The following is a 16942-nucleotide window of genomic DNA, read 5'->3' on the forward strand; positions in this document are numbered from 1 at the left end:
CCAGGAGAGGGAGGGACTGTTTCAGGGCAAGTTGGTCAGAGGCTCTGGAAAAAGCATCTGCTCCTGAAAATTGGGCCAAAACACTAGAAATGGAAACATTGCAGCAAGAGGAAAAAGATGAATACGTTCTCAATCCTTGAGCTCCCTTTTTTTCCTAGCTTTAATTTTTCTCCAGATTTCTGCAAGCCTAAAGCATTATCTTCCCTGGTACTGAAATTCATATTCTATTCCTAAGAGTCCAGATGACCTATTTTTTTCTCCCTGTCCTCAAAGCTCAGTGAATACCATTTTGATGCTTATTTTTGCCACGTTGACAAAATTCATGCATTATCCTCTAAGCATATACTAAGCAGCATGTCTTAGATGAAAGACAAAGACAGCCAGTCCTTGTCATCCAGGACTGTACAGTTGAGATAACCATAGGCCACCATTATGCAAACCACCAAAACCACTCTCCTGTCTTCTCCTACCACTAACCTGTGCAAATCGCGTGGCTGGGGCATCATTCCCTCACATGGGAAGACTCATCACTTATGAAACAGAAGAAAGACACAAATGTTTGCTGCACCCTCTGGTGCCCACAGGCACATACTAATTGCATTTGTATTTACAACCTCATCTAACCTGTCCGAGTTGTTGCTACTGTTTTTAGTCTGATTCTTTGAGACCTCGTGGACTGTAGCCTGCCAGGCTCCTCTGTCCGTGGGATTTTCAGAGCAAGAACACTAGAGTGGGTAGCCATTTCCTTCTCCTGGGATCTTCCTGACTCTGGGATTGAACCTGCATCTCCATGTCTTCTGCATTGCAGGCAGATTCTTTACCTCTGGGCCACCAGGGAAGGCCCCAACCTGGTTTTAAGAAAACTGAAACTTCACGTGCTGCAGGATTCACAAGGGCAGACCTAGCATTCAATTTTTAGTCTAAACAGAAGTCCCAAACCCAATTTCTTGCCATTCTACTGCACATTCCCTCAGGTAGCCAGGAACAGCTATTCACCCCACAGTCATGTGCTGGCAAGGTGGAATTACATGAGTCTCCAACCCAGTTAACTCTTAGGTCCTTACAGGTAATGAGTTAAGTGAAACAGACAAGGTGCAACACTCAGGGTATTCCGTGCAACTTCTGCTTTGATTAAGTTTAGCTCAGAACAGCACCTGATTGTTTTTATTGTGATAAAAACCACAAAACATGAAATGTACAATGGTAACCACTTTTAGTGTTCTTGCCTGGAGAATCCCAGGGACAGCAGAGCCTGGTGAGCTGCCATCTGTGGGGTCGCACAGTCAGACACGACTGAAGTGACTTAGCAGCAGTAGCAGCAGCAACCACTTTTAAGTGTTTGTTTCAATGGTATTAAGTCCATTCACACTGTTGTGCAACCATCCCTACCTTCCTTCCCCAGAACTTTCTCATCTTCCCAAATGGAAACTCTGTACAATAACTCAGCAACCCTCCTCCCCTTTTCAGGTGATACATTGTTAGTGTAGAGAAAGGCAACTGAGTTTTACCTATTGATTTTGTATCCTTCAACTTTGTTCAATTAGTGCTCACAGGATTGTTTTGTGTTAGAATCTTTTTAAGCAACTGTGTCCAGGGCTATCATATTATTTAGTCATGAAGAGTGTACACTATCCAATATGGATTTGTGCAACTGACATTTGTTTTCAACAGACCAGTAGGCCCTTTCATAGCCCTGGAACAATATAAGGGCAAAATACCATTGTCATCCCAAAGCATAGCTGTATCCTAATAAGAGTTTTTGTGTTCCCCCTGCTATGAATACATAAAATGCAGATGCAATTCTGCCAAACCACGGGGCATCCTGGGGGCTTAGGAAAGTGGGTAACGCAGAAGAAGGACTGCTGAGCTGGTGTGGGGTCTCTACTGTCTGAAGACCAAACAGATGGGACTGAAGGGCTCACAGTGGAAATCACATACCAGCTGCAAGCGTCCTCACTCGAGGCCTCAGTTAGAAGGAACAGCTGAGAGTCACACATGCATAGTAGGCCAGTTCTGCAAGGCCTTGTTCAATCACTACCCTCCGCAGCTGCAGCAGGCTCTTGTCTGCCTGCCTTCTCTCAGTGATCAATAATCCTGTTCCAACCTCAGAAGAGCCAACCCACTGTCTTCCACCTTGCAGAGAACACTGATTTTGTTTAAAAATCCCATCTTTTTGGCAGAGTAGAGGCCATATTCCATACACACTGCTTCATTATCAGTCCATGATTTCCAGCCCCTTTCCCTACTAATGTCTGATAAAAGCTGGCTTCATGCCCTGCTTGATTCAGATCTTGGGTCCAATCTGCCTGTTCTCCTTTCCTGAGCAGAAAAGTCCATGCAGAAGAGACTTACTGTGTGTTTAAGCTGTCTTATATGTCTGCAAGGCTTATAATGGAAACCCATGAGAAGGGCAGTGGTTCCCCACTTTAGGAATATTTTACCAGGACAAATACACTTCCTTTTCTCCAATAGTGAGAATTATTTAACTATTAATTAATATTATTGAGTATATATTTATATATTAATATTACAATTAATATTTAATTAATTATAACTCATTTTTTAAATTGTTTAACTCACTTTTTTAACTGGCATCTTGGAAGCTCAGAGATAAATTTAAGTGCTCTATTATAATAGTAATATTAGTCTAGGGTTGTGGTGTCACTCTTCTTTTTTCCATATTCACTATTAATCATTTACTTGGTTATGTTTATTTTATAACTATCTGTTTCAAGTCTTTTTTACAAGTTTGTCACTCAAACCAAAATTGGTTTTTTCAGAGTGATCTTGTGAATGTCATGAATATCAGACCACTTACATATCAGTATCTCCAAACTGCACAGTTCTTTGTATTGTACTAGTTGACAAATTCTGAGACATGTATAATCCCAGAGTTTTTGCTGAGAACTCAGACTTAAGTATCCTTAATACAATCAAAATCACCCCTCTAGGTATTTTAGAGAGTTTAAAATTATTTCTTCGGGCCAATTTTAGAAGACTTAGAGAAAGCTTTGAATCTGGAATTGGTCATTTCTATTTAAAAGTCTCTGTCTAGGGAAATTGTTGTTCTTTTCCTGCTTGCTAGCATACAAAATCCTAATTGAAAAACCTTTACACCTGGTTATGGCATGCATTTAATTTACTTCTGTTCTATTAGGGACCTGCCTTGGTTAGGGAGGGAATGCACACTGGAATCTCAATGATTCTGTGCCCTAGTCTGTGCCTCAGGGTAAGTTCAGCCCTGGGACACTAAGAAACAGCCCCATATCCAGGTCATTTGTGTCTCTTCCTTACAGTCAAGAACAGCAACCACGCCATATCCCAATTTAGAACATCTCCAGGTTCAGTTCAATTCAATTCAGCACAATTTATCAAGTAATTTTCAAGTGTGCTAGGCATTTTCAAAGTCTCTGGGAGTATAATGAGGAATAGGACTCAGTCTCTACCTTCACGAAAGAAGAAAGGTTAGTGAACAACTCAAAAATCGAAATCAAGCTGTATGCCAGGCAGGAATGGAGCACAGAAGTGGAGCTCGTAACCCATGGGGAGAGGCAGGACGGGCTTTCCAAAGCAAGTGGTTCAGGTAGGCATCACAGAACAGTCCATGGGGGAATCCTGATGGAGGTCCAGGCCCAGACGTGGGTCAGAAACCCGAAGATTCAAGACAGGTGGACTGGGATCTCCATGAGGGTTCTCAACTTGAGCCTATAGGGTGGCTAGTGATAAAGAATCCACTTGCCAATGCAGGAGATGCGAGTTCCATCTCTGAGAAGGGAAGGGCCCCTGGAGAAGGAAATGGCAACCCACTCCAGTATTCTTCTCTGGAGAATTCCATGGACAGAGGAGACTGGTGGGCTACAGTCCTTGGGGTGGCAAAAAGTCCGACACGATTTAGCGACTGAACGCGAATACGCACACACACACAGAAGCAGAGGGTCCCACCGCTGGCGAGCAGGGAGGACCGTGATCCCTGAGAGGCTGAGCGATACTGAGGCTGTGAAGCGGGTGCTCCCAGGGTTTGCGTTCCTGTGCGCCCCTCAGGTCCCAGTGGGTGGGCTTTCTCCCAACCAGTCCAGCCGTGAGAATAGATAATGTTGCACATCGGCGTCCTCGGAGGATTGAGGCATTTTTTTTGTAAATCACCCAGAAAGCCCTCATCCAGACTGCATTTATTGCTGCATTATCATATGGTTCCAGCACAAGGTGTGGCCTTTGGATTGACAGAGCAAAACTGAGGCAACCCAAAGGGCAGGGCACTGGGAAGTGAGGGCAGAAGCTAGGGGTTCCAGCCCCCACCCCCACCTGCCGAAAAGGCAGCCCTTTTCCTTGAAGCCTGTGGGAACCCCACAAATGGACACTGGTGATCTTTAGAGAAATCTACAGCTTACAGTAAAAGGCCTTTTGTTTTAAAGGGCATCCATTTCTACCAGAAATTGTTAGGGGAATGAAGGCAGAGAATAGAAGCAATCAGCAATCGAAAGCAGATAAATGAAGTATTGGGTGTCCTTCCGAGGGCCTTGGCTGGGTCTGGGGGCTGCAGTCCGCTCCCCTCCTGGTCCTGGTCTTTCTCGGGAAGCCCAGCATCCTCTCCTCCCCCAACTCCTCTCCATCCCTGGGAGGGCCTGCCTGGCTCAGGGCCGAGCCCCCGCTCCTTTCAGGAAGGCTCCTTTCTTTTACACATCTCAGGGAAATGCTCTGACCAGCCCGGTCCCTGTCACCTGGGTTTTCCCAAGACTCGGCCACAGAAACCTGATCCTGTCCCAGACATTCCTGCATCCCTGACACCATATTACCACCTCCCCTCCTTCCTTCAGCTGAGCAGCTGCTATTTTATCAGCTTTTAATCTGAATGAAATGGAGTACATATTCCACCTATGTAAATAATGCCAACTATATTTCCTCCTATTTCCAAGTGACTTTTAGAAATAACATCCTATCAAAAGAATTGCTTTCATATCTGTAAAAAGAAAAAAAATTCTTTATCATATAGATTGTACCTCTTATTCTCCTTCCTCCAGGGAGACCTCCTTTGAGTCCAGGTATGAAAGAGTTCCTGGGGAGGAGGTAAAAGGGAGAAAAATTAAGAGAAAAGCTAAGCCTTGAAACAGCTAATCATATTTATATAGAAGGTTTTCTGTTCACAAAATAAGGAACCCCAGTTCACTGACTCTCACTCAAACCTGTGAAGAACAGGTGTAATGAGCAACTGGCCCAGAGATTCAGGGCCAGCGGGCAGAGAATTTCCCCCATTTTCAGCACTGCCCCTCCAGGATAGTGTTGCCAAGTCACGCACCTCAGCCGGGTATGTCATCCCACCACTCAAGGCCCTCAGGCACCTGCCCAGGAGGCTACTGAAGGTGTCCCTGACTCCCTGAGGCCCACGTCCTCCTGTCTGGTATGTCGTGACCACAGTCTCCTGACTGCCCTGGCCAGCTCTGCACTCCCCAGACACCCCAACTTCAGCCTCAGCTGCACCTTCAGCTCTGGTTTGTGGCTGGGCTGCCCCTCCCAGGGCACAGGCTGTTTCTCCTCCACGCTCCACTCACAGGTTGGAGCAGTGTCCGCTTCCCACACTGACCTGCTGTGCCTTTAGGAACCTGCATTTGTGTCCTCAGCACCTGGCACTTCATAAGTGTCAATGTTTGTATGAGGATGGAGTGGAGAGAGAGACACAGGAGGGAAGCAGGGGAGCACTTGGGTCTGGGATGCAGGTTGCAAACCTGTTATCCTTTGGACGATGGCACCAAGCACATGTGTTCACACCCAGGCTGACTGGTGTGCCCTCCCAGGTCTCTCCTTGGGACCCTCTTCTATCAGGGACATTCTTTTCATCTCCTTCTACCCCATACAGGCAGAGTCTTCTTCCAGAAAAGAGCTCGGCTCTTAGGGTCCATCAGCACAAATATTGATGCCAACTTATGTCCTCGTGAACATCACATGCCAGTGCCCCTCCCCTGACAGATCCTTGGCTGTGCTGCAACCGTGCCACCCACCTGACACGGCCACCTGCCACCCCCGGCACACCTCATTCTTCTTCATTTTATTTACCCTGGGTTAGTGTCACCATTTTTGCATCCTCTGGGCCCCCTTCCAAGTCCTCTAAGCATGAATAACTCTGAATGCGGGTGAGTAGACAGTAGCCTTCATTAGAATTAACACTTGATTATAAACCCCAGGGACCCAGACTCTGTCACTCTCCCACGGATGCCCTGATCACAGATCCTTCTAAATAGGCCAGTGACTGTCAATACTGGTGACACTGGCAGGTGATTTGTGGCCGTCACATTTACACACATGGCAGGCTGCAGAAGTACCTTGAGACGCAAGGGAAGAGAAACCGCCACAGACTCTGTCTCAGATGCTGCGGCTGGTGTGGCTGAGGCATGGCCAAGTGCAGGAGCTGGTGTTTCCATGGGTGGGGGCCAGCCTGGACCAGGGTGCCGTCTTGCCCTTGCGAATGGCTACTTGCTTAAGACCCTGATGCTGGGAAAGATTGAAGACAAAGGGAGAAAGGGGTGGGCAGAAGTTAAAGAGCATCACCAACTCAATAGACATGAGTAAACTCCAGGAGATAGTGGAGGACAGAGGAGCCTGGCATGGTGCAGTCCATGGGGTCGCAAAGAGTCGGACATGACTTAGCAACTGAACAGCCTGCTTCCCGGAAAATGAGCAAGCCTGTGGAGGCGTGGCACTTGCGCTCCTTCTTAGATGACTTTACAGTTGACCTTCAGTGGGTGTGTTCATGCACAGATGTCATCCTGTGCACAGACAGGCCACAATCACACTTACCTGCGGGCTTGTTTCTTTGGGCTTCCCTTGTGGCTCAATTTGTAGAGAATCTGCCTGCAATTCAAGAGACCTGGGTTTGATCCCTGGGTTGGGAAGATCCCCTGGAGAAGGGAAAGGCTACCCACTCTAGTATTCTGGCCTGGAGAATTCCATGGACTCTATAGTCCATGGGGTCGCAAAGAGTCGGACACAACTGAGTGGCTTTCACTTCTTTCCTTGCTTGGGTGGATGGTGAAAGGGCCTCGGGCTTTCTTTCAGACAGTAAGCACCTAAAACCACATCAGAAATGGTCCCCAAAGGGGCCAGCTTTCGTCAGTGGCCCAGAATGTTTCAGTGAGTGTAGGGAAGAGTATGAGGAGTTTAAAGTCAGAAAACATGTGGGTATAAATCCTAACCCTGCTCCTTGTTCAAAATGTGTCCCCGGGTCAGCCGAGGGGTTGGAATATGAAGGCCCCTGGACCAAATTCAGCCCACCGCCTGCTTTTCTTCTGTTTAACTCTTGTCTATGGCTGTTTTCTCCCTACAAAGGCAAAGCTGAATGCTTCTGCAGAGAGCCAGGGCCTGCAAAACCCAAAGTACTTATATGTACAGAAATGTTTGCTGCCCCTTGGTGAGAATATCTCACTCTCTGAGCCTCAGTTTCCTCATCTGTAAAATGGGCAACAATACTTACATCGAGGGAGTGATATTGTGAGGAATAAATGGAGTAATGAGTGTGAAAGGCCAGCCGCAGAGCAATGTTTGGTACATATCAGGATTTTTTAAATTATTATTTTCATTTTGCTCTTATCCATCTGTGTCTCTTTTTGCAGGTGAGAGAAGGTCACCTGGCGCTGTCCTTATTTCCTCCTCTTTCACTTTAGTTCAGTCACTCAGCCGTGTCTGACTCTTTGCTACCCCATGAACCGCAGCACACCAGGCCTCCCTGTCCATCACCAACTCCCGGAGTCCACCCAAACCCATGTCCATCAAGTCGGTGATGCCATCCAACCATCTCATCCTCTGTTGTCCCCTTCTCCTCCTGCCTTCAATCTTTCCCACCATCAGGGTCTTTTCCAATGAGTCAACTCTTTGCATCAGGTGGACAAAGTATTGGAGTGTCAGCTTCAACATCAGTCCTTGCAATGAATATTCAGGGCTAATCTCCTTTAGGATGGACTGGTTGGATCTCCTTGCAGTCCAAGGGACTCTCAAGAGTCTTGTCCAACACCACAGTTCAAAAGCATCCATTCTTTGGCACTCAGCTTTCTTTATAGTCTAACTCTCACATCCATACATGACCACTGGAAAAGCCATAGCCTTGACTAGACGGAACTTTGTTGGCAAAGTAATGTCTCTGCTTTTCAATATGCTGTCTAGGTTGGTCATAATTTTCCTTCCAAGGAGTAAGCATCTTTTAATTTCATGGCTGCAATCACAATCTGCAGTGATTTTGGAGCCGCCCAAAATAAAGTCTGACACTGTTTCCACTGTTTCCCCATCTATTTGCCATGAAGTGATGGGACTGGATGCCATGATCTTAATTTTCTGAATGTTGAGCTTTAAGCCAGCGTTTTCACTCTCCTCTTTCACTTTCATCAAGAGGCTCTTTAGTTCTTCTTCACTTTCTGCCATAAGGGTGGTGTCATCTGCATAACTGAGGTTATTGATATTTCTCCCGGCAATCTTGATTCCAGCTTGTACTTCCTCCAGCCCAGCTTTTCTCATGATGTACTGTGCATATAAGTTAAATAAGCAAGGTGACAATATACAGCCTTGACGTACTCCTTTTCCTATTTGGAACCAGTCTGTTGTTCCATGTCCAGTTCTAACTGTTGCTTCCTAAACTTGCATACAGGCTGCTCAAGAGGCAGGTCAGGTGGTCTGGTATTCCCATCTCTTGAAGAATTTTCCACAGTTTATTGTGATCCACACAGTCAAAGGCTTTGGCATAGTCAATAAAGCAGAAATAGATGTTTTTCTGGAACTTTCTTGCCTTTTCAATGATCCAGCAGATGTTGGCAATTTGATCTCTGGTTCCTCTGCCTTTTCTAAAACCAGCTTGAACATCTGAAAGTTCATGGTTCACGTATTGCTGAAGCCTGGCTTGGAGAATTTTAAGCATTACTTTACAAGCGTGTGAGATGAGTGCAATTGTGCGATAGTTTGAGCTTTCTTTGGCATTGCCTTTCTTTGGGATTGGAATGAAAACTGACCTTTTCCAGTCCTGTGGCCACTGCTGAGTTTTCCAAATTTGCTGGCATATTGACTGCAGCACTTTCACAGCATCATCTTTCAGGATTTGAAATAGCTCCACTGGAATTCCATCACCTCCACTAGCTTTGGTTGTAATGATGCTTCCTAAGGCCCACTCGACTTCACATTCCAGGATGCCTGGCTCTTGATTATCTGGGTCATGAAGATCTTTTCTGTATAGTTTTTCTGTGTATTATTGCCACCTCTTCTTAATATCTTCTGCTTCTGTTAGGTCCCTACCATTATTTCTTTTATTTTGCCCTCACCAAGCCCCCTACCATCCAGCAGAGAAAAACTTCAAGGAAAAAAGAGAGTGATGGTGAAAAAATAAATGGTGTGGAAAATAAACTGACTCTGAAGGACTTCCCTGGTGGCTCAGACGGTAAAGCATCTGTCTATAATGCAGGAGACCTGGGTTCGATCCCTGGGTTGGGAAGATTCCCTGGAGAAGGAAATGGCAACCCACTCCAGTACTCTTGCCTAGAAAATCCCATGGGCGGAGGAGCCTGGTGTCTATGGGGTCACAAAGAGTTGGACATGACTGAGCGACTTCACGTTCAAGTAAAGGAAAATTTAACTCTACTGGGGATCTCAGATTGCTTATTTTGTGTCTTTTTTAAACATCGGCATTGGATATTTCTTTTTTATTAATACCCATGTATTTATTTTTGGCAGCACTAGGTCTTCACTGCTGCTCAGAGTGTTCCCTAGTTGTGATGAGAGGGGGTTGCTCTCTCGTTGTGGTCGGTGGGCTTCTCATTCCCGTGGTTTCTTTGGCTGCAGAGCATGGGCTCTAGGCGCCTGGGCCTCAGTTGTTGCCACGTGTGGACTCAGTAGCTGTGATGCAAGGGCTTAGTTGCTCCACCGCATGTGGGATCCTCCCAGGGATGAAACCTGTGTCTCCTGCTTTGGCAAGCAGATTCTTTACCACTGAGTCACCAGGGAAGCCCTATTTTATGTCTTTTGAGTAGTCATTTCTATCATCTTTTTATGTTCAATGTAAATATAGGTTGACGTTTGTAATATTGTACAAAGAAGGGTGACTCCTCGCCTTCTCCTAAGTACAAAATGTTTTTTCCCAAGAGAAATAGCATTAGATGTTTTCAAATTCTTACACACAGAATGTTTGCTTTCCTGGGAAATTTTTTATTTATTCTAAAGATAATTTAAAAATTGAAATGGGCTGCAGCTATGCGAGATCACCTAACCTGTGTTTTCTCCATTCAGAAGGAAATCCTAGTTGAGAGAGTTGCATGGAAACATGTATATTACCATATGTAAAATAGATAGTGGGAGTTTGCTGTGTGATACAGGGCACTCAACCCAGTGCTGTGTGACAACCTAGAGAGGTGGGATGGGGTGGGAGGTGGGAGGCAGTTTCAAGAGGGAAGGGACCTATATGTATATACATACATACATACATACATACATATGGCTGATTCATGTTGACATATGGCTGAAACCAACACAATATTGTAAGGCAATTATCTCCCAATTAAAAATTTTTTAAAAGAAATTCCTTTTCACATGTCTTAAAGAGAAGAAGACGCTTTGGTTCTTCCCACAACTTTCTTCAACTGCTTTCATAGTAAAATATTTTTTTAAATTTCCATTCAGTATTTCTCTTATCAACTCCTTAGCAGCCTTATAATTTGCCTTGCAAAGAAGCTAAACTCCTTGGGATGGATTACGAGGAGAATGCGTATCCTTACCGAAATTAAACATATTAAAGCATTTAAATATTTTTAATCAGAACTATTACAAGGTTTAAAAAAGAGATAAAATAGTTTCCATGCAAGGAGATTTCGAACATCTTAGACCCAGTGGAGTTCATACGACTTTTCTTTGCTTCACCTCGTTCCACAAAGATCACAGCACAGGTGGTTTTATGTTTTTTTCAGTTATTATACTCTTTCGACTAGGTGAATTCGATAAAGAGTCCAGCCAAGTGGATCTCCGGCTTTTATATCTGTAACTAAGAGACAAGCTCTAAGCATGCTGAAACCATTCTGGTTTCATGACCTGCTACTCTTCGCTCTATAATCAGCTTGAATTGGGCAACATTTTTCCACAGATAAAAATCCAGGTCCAGTGGTTAGAAATCCACCCTTTCACTGCCGAGTGCCTGAGTGCGATCCCTGGGAGGGAAACTAATATCCCACAAGCCTCACAGCACAGCCAAAAAAAAAAATCAGGAAAATTAGGAGGACTATTTTAGTCTAGAAAATGTGAAGATGAAAAAAGCCTGGTTTTCCTTCTAGGAGCTTGTGCTTCTGGTCAATTTGTGAAAAGAACCAGAATGGGACTCTGACCTGGGAGCAAGCATGTTCAGAGGGAGCCTGAAGGAGCAGGTGTGAGAGGAGGCCTCAGAGTCAGAACCTGAGAGGCGGCACCACTCCGGGGTCACCCTCACCCCTCGAAGTTGTTAGCCCTGGAGTTCTACATCTCACACACTAGTCTATACGTCTTCTCACCTGTCATGGACCCCAATCCGATCCCAGTCTGTGGGCGTGGTGCACAGTTTGGAATCGATGAGTTTGGATGCCTGCTTTACTTTGCTAGTCACATTAGCTCAGGCAAGTTACTTGGCCTCCCTTTGGGTCTCTGTTTCCCTGAGTGCTTCAAAGTGTGCGGAGTGCAGGGTGTGGTGTGCACATGTTGGCGGGTGGGAGCAGGGGCTGGACTCAGATTAGGGATCGGGACTGGCTTCCCTACAGAAAAGAATGAGGCTTAAATTCTCACTGAGAAGTGGAGTTGTTGGTTTTTCTTCCAAGTTTGAGCACAGCATTTTCTGTCTTCCTAGAAGAGGGAAACCTGGCAGGGTGGCTGGGGGACCGACTTAGCCAGAGGAAGGCTTCCCAGGAAGAGCAGAGAAAACATCAGGTCCCAGCACAGCTCTTCTGTCTCCCAATAAAGGAAGACAAAGCATCAGGAAGATTCACGAAGTCGCCCGTCGAGGTGCTGTCAAGAGGCGCCCCCTGCCGACCAAAACTCGCACTTCCCTTGGGAAGAATTTCAGAACTCAGGCCCTTGAGTTAACTATGCATGCAGGGTTTATCTGTTCTGTGATTCTTTCTGCTATTGTATATGCTTGAAATTTTACACAATAACAGCTCTTTGAAAAAGCCCTTTCTCACTAGCTTCAGTTCGGTTGTGAACATGGGTCCTAACCCTGAGACCAATCCTTGGCTGGCCTGTGGTGAGGTTGAGGGGGCTAGGAGAGCTGCCGTTCTGTACTCCTTAAGGAGAGGGAAAGTGTCTCACTCTGTTTAGAGTGCGTGGTTCAGTTCCCTGAACCTCCTACATCTAGAGAATTAGGCTATAAATCCACATAAAGCATTCTCAGGGTTTTTCCAAGAATTCTTGTTTATGCCCAGGCCACAAACAACACAACGGGAGAACAGATTTTATTTCATAATGTTTTGGCATTTGCAGCTCAGACTGAAATTGCAAAAGCAGAAGAGGAGAGCAATGAAGAATCGTGCAAAATTTTTGCATATCTCTTCCTGTGGTTCTGACTGTATTTAGAAGCCCTTCCTTCCTGCCTGCCTTCCTTCCTTCTCTCTTTCTTTTCTTTAGGTAATGCACTCTTCAAAAACTGTCCAGAGATAAAAGACAAAGAAAGCCTGTGGAAACATTCTAGATTAACGAAAACTAAATGGACGAACCCAAGTGGTCAATCCTGGTTTTCCACTGTTTGGGCTTCTCAGGTGGCTCGGATGGTAAAGAATCTGCCTGCAATGCAAGAGACCTGGGTTCAGTTTCTGGGTCAGGAAGTTCCCCTGGAGAAGGGCATGGCAACCCACTCCAGTATTTTTGCCTGGAGAATCCCATGGACAGAGGAGCCTGTTGGCCTACAGTCCATGGAGTCACAAAGAGTCAGATAAAACTGAGAACACACACATACATAAGTACTGTTACAACTCGTGCTACGGCTCGTTACTAATAAACTAGTTGCAGGGCAGACTGATCTGACCTTTCAGTGACAACGTGGAATTCTCCCTCCCTCCTGAAGGAGGTGGTGTGTTTTAGAAGAGCCTTCTCCACATCAAGACCACAAAGGTGATGTTTCAAGTGTAGTAGGTGGAGCAGGAGTGGAGGGAAGCAGTAAGAATATTTATTTTTTTTAATCTGGAAAGATACTTTTAGGGGGAATACTAACTAAACGGGCTCACTGCCTAATAAGAAAAGCGGTTGATAAGTGATTTCCGCACAATGTTTAATCTGTGAAAGATTACAAGATGAGTGACAGTGAGCAGACATTTCTTCTCTGAAGCAGAAGGAAGCTGTAGAACGAGTCCCAGATCACACGAGGGCAGAGAGCACACCAGGTGCCACAAGAAACCTGGCCAGAGAGACCCCACGGACTCCTTGCCTTATTTTCAAGAAATAATTGACTTTCTTTGGGGACTGAGCTACATTTATTCCTGTTTAGAACCAGAAAGGTAACCAACTAGTCCCTTGCCTTGCCTGTGATTATTAGTTCCTTTCAATCGTAGCATCCCAGAACCTTGGAGATTATCCACCTTCTAAATGAGGATGCCAATTTAAATCAGTGTCCAAAGTCATGGAGGTCATCGGTGGCAAAGCTGAAACAGCCACCCAGTTCTATCAACATGCAGTCCACAGTTATATTCCCACCAAATAAAACGATCTCCGGAATCTGTTTTTGCTGAATACACAGGAAGTTAACACCCCTCCCCATTTCCAGCCCCCACATCCCACTCTCATCCTGAGTAGCATTCTCATCAGCTCCATGTCTTCTCCATATGGTGGGGGACCGTGGAGGACAGATCCTAGGGAGTCCCATCTACAGTCCAGCTAAAACTCAGAGAAATGAAGAGCTTTGCGGTGGTGGAAGCTAGCCTGTCCCAAACCCCCAGCCCCACGTGACTCCTTTCCAGTGTATCGCACCTTTGACAGCTTGTCTTCCCACTTGCCTTTGTAGGTTTCACAGCGGCAGCCTCGCTGGTATCCCTGGCTTGGGCCTTGGCCTCCTACCAGAAGGCCCTCCGGGACTCTCGTGATGACAAGAAACCCATCAGCTACATGGCGGTGGTCATCCAGTTCTGCTGGCACTTCTTCACCATCGCGGCCAGGGTCATCACCTTCGCCCTCTTTGCCTCGGTTTTCCAGCTCTACTTTGGGATCTTCATCGTCCTTCACTGGTGCATCATGACCTTCTGGATCGTCCACTGTGAGACAGAGTTCTGCATCACCAAGTGGGAGGAGATCGTGTTCGATATGGTGGTGGGGATTATCTACATCTTCAGCTGGTTCAATGTCAAGGAAGGCAGGACACGCTGCAGGCTCTTCATTTACTATTTCGTGATCCTTCTGGAAAACACAGCCTTGAGTGCCCTCTGGTACCTCTACAAGGCTCCCCAGATCGCGGACGCGTTTGCCATCCCGGCGCTGTGCGTGGTCTTCAGCAGCTTCTTAACCGGCGTGGTTTTTATGCTGATGTATTATGCCTTCTTTCACCCCAACGGACCCCGGTTTGGGCAATCACCAAGCTGTGCTTGCGAGGACCCTTCTGCCGCCTTCGCTCTGCCTCCAGACGTGGCCACGAGCACCTTGCGGTCCATCTCCAACAACCGCAGTGTCGCCGGCGACCGCGACCAGAAATTCGCAGAGCGAGATGGGTGTGTCCCTGTCTTTCAGGTGAGGCCCACGGCCCCATCCACCCCATCCTCTCGCCCACCACGGATTGAAGAATCCGTCATTAAGATTGACCTGTTCAGGAATAGGTACCCAGCGTGGGAGAGACACGTTTTGGACCGAAGCCTCCGAAAGGCCATCTTAGCCTTTGAATGTTCCCCGTCTCCTCCAAGGCTGCAGTACAAAGACGATGCTCTCATTCAGGAGCGGCTGGAGTATGAGACCACTTTATAAAACGAGAGGACTTGGAGGGGCCACGACCTCCAGACAGAGGGGTGACAGCACGGCTGTGGCAATAAGGAAACTCTCCCCTAGAGCAGGGTGATGGGCTGTGAGACTCCCAGTTTGACCCTCATCGGATACGTGTCTGACCCTCCGACAGCAGACTGCCTGCTGCTGGCCTCTTTTCAAAGAGCAGCCCCCAAACCCTCCTACTCCGTCTGAAGGGAACAGGCCAGCTCAGTGGGACTCCTTGTTGCTGCCAACCCCTCCAGCCCAATCTTCAGCACATCCATCCAAGGGTACTGTTGTGATGGGAAATACTGCCTCCAATCAGTAGGGTGTTTGGATGGAGTTAACTGATCTTTGCATAAAAATATACTGAATCACACATACACACATGAGCACACACACAGTAACACACATGCCAATCCTCTGTCAAAATAGTTTGGGTGATTTCTCTTGATGCAAAGCTGTGATTCCTGCAGGAATATGAGAACAAAGAGAGAAAAAACATATCCCTCAAGACTCCAGAAAAACAAAGAGAAAACAAATAAAAAAATATAGTGAAGCTTAGAAAGAACTCATAAACCATCCTCATGTGAAAACCTGACCCAATGGACAGAAAACCCAAGTGTGTTTACACATGTATTAGAATTGATGAAATGGTTCGTTTTCAACACACATCAGGATTTTTTTTTTCATTTTAAATTTTCAGTTGAGAACATCTCCTATTATAGAAATCCTATGCAGCCCGTGGATGGCTTCTGACAAGACCAAGGAGCTTGATACCTTAGTGATGTAAGTTCAGTGATGATCAGGATGCAGTATTCAGTTGCAAAAAATGTAACAAAACCACGGAGAGGAAGCAGGAGCAAAAGGCAGAATGAGTGTCTGGTTTCCTGGCCTTTGCAGCTCACACGGGAAGGTCAGGGCAGAGCGGCGGGAGAGATGGCCAGTGTTCAGGTGCAGGAATGTGATGGCGGGCAGGCAGGATTTCAGAATACGCCATGCCGCACCCTTCTAGTGCCAAAGTCCATCCAACACGAGACTGACGGGAAAGCCCTGAACGGCTGAGCATGGGTGGCGTGAGCCCCACCAAAGCAGAAGAGTGATCGAACAGTCAAGTCCTCCCTATGTAAAGGACCCCTCTTCCCCTACCCCCAAGGTCAAAGTGATGTGTCTTTAGAGGCTTTGGGACACATTTTTGTAAGTATGAGCCCACAGGTACAGTGAACATGCTGTGAGAAAACCCTTCTGAACTGATTGAGGGCTTATCACTAGATCCAGCTAAGATCTGTATTTCAGTCATTTTGTAAAGTCCCACTCTTACAACAAGCTTCTGGGTTTTAAATACCTCTGTCCAGCAAGTAAACATTCCCCACTTTCTGTTCCCAGTGTCCCCCCTCCCCCCTGCCACCCCCAGTCATGGTGCTTTTTGTTGCATTAAAAGTGCCGGTCAAACTTTGATAGTATTTTTTTATAGTTGGTGCAGAGTGGAATAACTCATGGATTATTTCAATATTTTTGTAATAAAAAAATATAGGGTATACATATAGGCATCATCACTTTTTTTATAGACCTGGGATCGTTTAAAATACTTTAAGCATCATAATTACTTGGGATGTAGAAACTGGTCCACAGATCCCATCTGCCTGCCTCAGCAGATTAAGAACACATGTCTCTTGCAAGATCATCCTACTTTGCCATGTCGGTGCCCCCAGGAACCTGGCCAGGGGTGCTATCAGAATATCAGGGGACGAGAGAATCAGCTTAACTAGAAAGGGCTTGTCAAGACTGGCCAATGTTTCCCAGGAAACCAAAGATGGAAGTGATGACTCTTCCATCTCTTATGACAAACCTGACCACAGTGGGCAATGTCTTGAACGTCCTTTTCCAGTTTTATATCTACCCAACTGATGCACTCAATATTAGTCAAGTCACTTTTTAAAATAAAAATGTCAGTTTAACTTAATTATTCAGTTATCTGGACTGTCCAATTCACTTAAACAGTCAAGTTCTAGAGCCACTACCTGTC

The 16942-nt window shown here is 46.0% G+C and overlaps 1 protein-coding gene across 1 annotated transcript in view; it reads left to right on the forward strand.

Moving 5' to 3' along the window:
• Positions 1-16372, forward strand: part of XKR4 (XK related 4) — a 318756-nt gene extending 302384 nt beyond the window's left edge. Inside the window, exon 3 of the mRNA XM_069600805.1 lies at positions 13973-16372. Coding sequence (XP_069456906.1) covers positions 13973-14919 — 947 coding nt within the window. The 3' untranslated portion in view covers positions 14920-16372. The remainder of the gene's footprint in view (positions 1-13972) is intronic.
• The last annotated feature ends 570 nt before the right edge of the window (positions 16373-16942 follow it).

This window comes from Ovis canadensis, chromosome 9 (genome assembly GCF_042477335.2).
Source record: "Ovis canadensis isolate MfBH-ARS-UI-01 breed Bighorn chromosome 9, ARS-UI_OviCan_v2, whole genome shotgun sequence".
Classification (NCBI taxonomy): Eukaryota; Metazoa; Chordata; class Mammalia; order Artiodactyla; family Bovidae; genus Ovis; species Ovis canadensis.